The sequence below is a fragment of the Protobothrops mucrosquamatus genome, unplaced genomic scaffold (genome assembly GCF_001527695.2).
Source record: "Protobothrops mucrosquamatus isolate PMUCROS unplaced genomic scaffold, P.Mucros_1.0 scaffold15477, whole genome shotgun sequence".
Classification (NCBI taxonomy): Eukaryota; Metazoa; Chordata; class Lepidosauria; order Squamata; family Viperidae; genus Protobothrops; species Protobothrops mucrosquamatus.
In genome coordinates this window covers 1-5149 of record NW_015401245.1, presented here as the reverse complement: position 1 = coordinate 5149, position 5149 = coordinate 1, and the positions used below count along the sequence as shown (strand labels likewise).

The window sequence follows — 5149 nt, the reverse complement described above, 5'->3', positions numbered from 1 at the left end:
AAGGACGTCCTGCAGCATGAAATTGAAGAGCTAAAACACAAGGAACTTGCTCTGGATCAGGAAATAGCACAAATCAAGGCTGAGTGCGTATTTATAAATGTTTCGCATACAATAAGACATCTGTTTCAGATTGTGTGGTTGGGCAATCGCAACTTGACTGCAGCAATTTCTTCAGGAGGAAAGTTGAGTTGTTGTTGTTAGTTGCGAAGTCGTGTCCAACCCATCGCGACTCCATGGACAACATTCCTCCAGGCCTTCCTGTCCTCTACCATCTTCTGGAGTCCATTGAAGCTCACGCCTTCAGTGACTCCATCCAGCCACCTCGTTCTTTGTCGTCCCCTTCTTCTATTGCTCTCCATCTTTCCCAGCATTAGGCTCTTCTCCAGTGAGTCCTTCCTTCTCCTTAGATGGCCAAAGTACCTGAGTTTCAACTTCAGGATCTGGCCTTCTAAAGAGCAGTCGGGGTTGATCTCCTCTAGGACTGACCGGTTTGATCGCCTTGCAGTCCAGGGGACTCGCAGGAATCTTCTCCAGCACCAGAGTTCAAAGGCCTCCATTTTTTGGTGCTCAGCCTTTCTTATGGTCCAACTTTCGCAACCATTGAGTTAATTTACACAGGCCAAACATACTATTTGGGGAATGGATTGCTTTGGATGACTTCAAAACCATTCCCCCCCCCTCCGGTAAATTGGGGGCGGCAGGGGGTGAGAGGCTGTTTTCCACAAAGCTTTTGAAGAACCATTGGATGACCCCAGCAAAGTCAGATTGCCACAGACTAGTGAATAAAGTGGAATATTTTAAAGTTCCAGTATCTCGGGAACGGGGTTTGGCACCTGTTATTTAAGCAAGGCTGGGGTTACCAGAAGACAGGAGAATACATATAGAGTCATAAATATTTTTTCTTGAATCTTGTTCCTCCTCCAACAGCTCTTAAGAATCACACTTCTGGATTGTCTTGACTTTTCTTACCTTTTTTTCCCCCCAGAGGATACAGCCTGGAGGAATTGGAAAACCACATTTCTCTGCTTCATGAATACAATGAGATAAAAGACACAGGACAAATGCTTTTAGGCAGATTGGGTAAGGACTAAAATAGAATCACGCTGTGTGAGTGGAGGTACTATTTGACTTTAAACATTCTCCTTTGGAGATCCCAAAGGTGCTTTTTCATGAGGCAACTGGACTTTCTTGTTTTTCTTTGAAGACGTTTCGCTTCTCCTCCAAGAAGCTTCTTCAGCTCTGACCGGATGGTGGGGAATGGAAGGATTTATACTCCTTGCAGACAGCTGGTCATTTGCCTTCTTTTAGAGAGTCGTTGAAGCCATTTGGAGGTTTTACCCGTGTCCTCAGGGTCACCTGAACAGTGCAGATGGGTGCTGCAGGATGTTTTCTGCCCTGTGTCCCCTCACTGTTGAAGACAGGCACAAGTTGTTGGGGATGAGTCTGTGTTGTCTGAATCTCAAAGTGAAGCGCAAATGGTTCCTGTAGTCTGCACTGTTTTCTGGAAATCTGTTCATACTCCCACCCCATTTGAAGGGTGTTACCCAACATCCAGTCAGAACTGAAGCAGCTCCTTGGATGAGAAAGTCCAGTTGCATCTTTGGGATAACCATGACCTGGATAACTAAGAATCTCCATAGACATTCTCCTTTGGAAAGTGAGTTTGGATAATTTAGCATCATTGTTCACCACCTGGTGCCTCATAAGATGCACGCCAACATCTGGACTTGCAGCTGTTGGGGAGAGTGACTTAAAACAAGTGGGGGTTTGCCTGAATTGCTCCAGACCCACAATGCAAATTACAAGCAACTTTAATGAAAGGCAAATAATCTGGGACGTGAAATCATAAAACTGGGCTGCACAGATGCTAGTCTTTAAAGAAAATTAAGTTTTATGAGAGAGAGCTTGGTGTACTGGTTAAAGGCGCTGAGCTACAAACTCGGTTTGCATTAGCCAGGTCAGTCACACTCAGCCCTAGGAGAAAGAAGGCAAGGGAAAAATAAAAATGAAGAAACATTGCCAAGAAAATTCTACTCACTTGTCCAGATGGTCACCAAAAGTCCAAGATTGATTCCCCCCCCCCCCAAGGCACAAAATTAAAAAATGCACAAAAGTCTTAAGAACCCAGTTTAATGATTACAGAGAATTTGTGGAAGCGATTTACTGCCTCGTGTTTTTTTTTCTCTTTCCACACTCCTTTACGATCTTCTTTGTCTGCTTTCTCTCCTAGCTGCAATCAGGGGCGTCACCACCAAAGACCTCTACTCTGAATTTGACCTGGATCTGAATGATTAGGAGGAATGTAAAATGTGACACACACACCCACCTAGACTGTGGAAATATAATGCGTGGCGAAAAGGCAATCACTGTAAGTTCATTATTCCCCCAGAAATATTAATGAAGCAGTAGCTTTAACTTTGGGGCGGAAAAAAAATCATTTAATGGATGGAGAAGCTGTTGGACTTATTACATCTGGACAAATCTCTGCAGAATTCTAGAAAGCTGCCCTGGATTGAGGAATTGCTAATGGTCCTCTCTTCGCTGTGAGAGTTGACCAGGCTAAACTATAAAGCCATAAAAATAGAAAAGAGTTATTAATTGTAATAAGGGCTGCAGGTGTCATTGATAATCTAAATGGAAGTGCCTTCAGCCTTGGGTCCATTCAAGTTGAGCCCTGTTTTCTCCTCCCCCATAGAGGGCTGAATTTGAAGGTGGAATCCTCTCCAAATCATTGTGAATTGTTAACTATGATCTGAAATGTAGGCTTCTTCAAATATGGCTGCTGAAAAGAGCGAGGGGGTCCAGTTCTTTTGGAACATGTCGAAAAAGCAACATTTGTCTATAAAAATGGTGATTTATTTGCTTGGGAGTGAATTTCAAAAGTGTGGGTGAGATGGTTTAGCTTTTGACGCTGAAATGAAGGGATGTGTTTTTTGCGTTGAAATCCAGACATTGCATTCCACAGACGGGGGCATAAATTGAAAAACAGATCTGTCCTTTTGACTTCCATTTAGTAACCAACATCTGCTAAGAATGTTTATTTCCGTGCTAGGAAGAAACAAAATAGCTTATTTTAATAGAAATTTGGTTGGTGTTTGAAATACACAAGTGTGGTAACAATATGTTACTTTGAAATATCCAATTTCAGCCTTAATAACTAATTTTGCTGTGCTGGATCTGGGCACAGTATCCAATCTTTCTTTCTGCCTTCCTTCCTTCGTCCCTCTCTCCTTTCTTTCTTTCTTTCTTTCTTTCTTTCTTTCTTTCTTTCTTTCTTTCTTTCTTTCTCTTTCTTCCTTCCTTCCTTCTTTCTTTCTTTCTCTTTCTTTCTTTCTTTCTTTCTTTCTTTCTTTCTTTCTTTCTTTCTTTCTTTCTTTCTCTTTCAAATTGCAATATCCTTGGCATGTTGTTTAGAAAGGAACATGCCAACTTGGAACTTTCTGATCCAAGCTAAAAATTGGAATTCCCGGGATGTTTCACCAGGCTTTTCCCCAATATTCCGAGAATTCTAGCAAATTTCCTATTGAATTCTGGATCTGGGTCAGATTCGGTCTCTTTCACCCTCCACCCCAGGCTTCAGGCGTGCAAGACTGCTTTCGAGTTCAGCGTCTACTTTCTGTTTGACTTGCAAAATTGCCCGCTGGATGTTAGGGAGGTCCCATTGTGTCCTCAGCAGCGCGTCCTCCAGCACAAGGACGCCATCCCGAAACCGCCTCACTTGGGTGCACACCGCCGTAGTCTTCAGTTCCAACCCTATTTCGTGAACTACCTTGCGGAGATACTGTTGGGTCTCGTGCAAGCAGTGAATTTCTAAGAAAGGCAGGAAAGAAAAGCCAGTAGCTAAGCAAAATTTAAAGCTGCACTTTCATAATTGCAACTTGGAAGAGTTGAACAGGACTCTGTTCCCTCACCCCAGTTTATTAAAACAATTTCAGGCCGGTCTGGCTAAGAAAGAAATGAATCTTTCAGCTGTTAGGCATCTTAGGGGAAACTCCCAATTCTTTTGTCTTTCGAGCCCAATTCTGATGGATCAGCTTTATAGTAGGTTCTTGAGTAAAAGCCATTCTTACTGGCCCAGTTTTTATTTTCTGGACTAGAGGCGTCACGGATTTTAGCAGGATGTAGATTCTGCCTTTAATTGCGGTATTTTCACTTTCCTTTGACATTGCTGAAAAACAGTACGGCGGACAAAGTGAAGAATCCCCTGGTCTCTGTCATTTAGCCCAAAGTTTCTCAAACTTGGCCACTTTTAAGATGACTGGACTTCAATTTCCAGAATTCCACAGTGTGGGGAATTCCAGATGTTTTAAAAGTGGCCAAGGTTGAGAAACACTGATTAACTCTAAACCAGGGGTCTTCAAACTCGGCCCTTTGATGACTTGTGGACTTCAGTTCCCAGAATTCCACAGTGTGGAGAATTCCAGATGTTTTAAAAGTGGCCAAGGTTGAGAAACACTGATTAACTCTAAACCAGGGGTCTTCAAACTCGGCCCTTTGATGACTTGTGGGCTTCAACTCCCAGAATTCCTCAGCCAGGCATGCTGGCTGAGGAATTCTGGGAGTTGAAGTCCACAAGTCATCAAAGGGCCGAGTTTGAAGACCCCTGTTCTAAACCAATGCTGATTATTTTTGCAGCATCCCTGGTAGCTATCCAACCCACCACTAGTTCATTCCTTCAAAGTCATCTTTTCCGATTTGGCGTAACGGGAACAAAGTCGGGGGGGGGGGGAGATTTAAAGAGGGTTCCGGAGCTTAATTTCCTATTTTTAAATAAAACAAGGTCCCCAGTCGGCCATACCCAGCTGGAATTCAGGTGGATCAAATCGGAGACATCGCACAGCCGTGATCAAAGGCGGGCTATTGTCCATGGGCCGAATGAGGCCTTTGACAGCCAACTCGTAGGCTTCTTGAGTTTTCAAGTCCAGGTTAGCCCACCTGGAAAGGTATGGAGATAGAAAAAGAGAAGCATAATTATTTGGGAACAACAGGTCAGTCCAGGATATCGCGATTGGTGTCCTTTAACAGCCATCGTCAAAGTCCATTTTATTTCGCCCACATTGCTGTGAATGTTATTCCCTCCAAGTTCCAAAGAAGGGATTCGTTTTTGCTATGATACAGCTAGTCCCCGACTTCATTTAGTGACTGTTCA

The 5149-nt window shown here is 43.4% G+C and overlaps 2 protein-coding genes across 2 annotated transcripts; one reads left to right on the top strand and one right to left on the bottom strand.

Annotated features, from left to right (window-relative positions):
- Nucleotides 1-3: 3 nt before the first annotated feature.
- On the top strand, nt 4-2869 carry LOC107301671 (DNA repair protein SWI5 homolog; the record flags this gene model as incomplete). Its single annotated transcript, XM_015830862.1, has 3 exons — nt 4-83; nt 986-1080; nt 2231-2869. Coding segments are annotated over 3 exons (240 nt in total), but the record flags the coding sequence as incomplete, so codon positions are not given.
- Nucleotides 2870-3382: 513 nt separating this feature from the next.
- On the bottom strand, nt 3383-5016 carry LOC107301670 (mitochondrial mRNA pseudouridine synthase TRUB2; the record flags this gene model as incomplete). The annotated part of the gene is made up of 2 exons (XM_015830861.1): nt 3383-3810; nt 4799-5016. Coding segments are annotated over 2 exons (487 nt in total), but the record flags the coding sequence as incomplete, so codon positions are not given.
- Nucleotides 5017-5149: the final 133 nt, after the last annotated feature.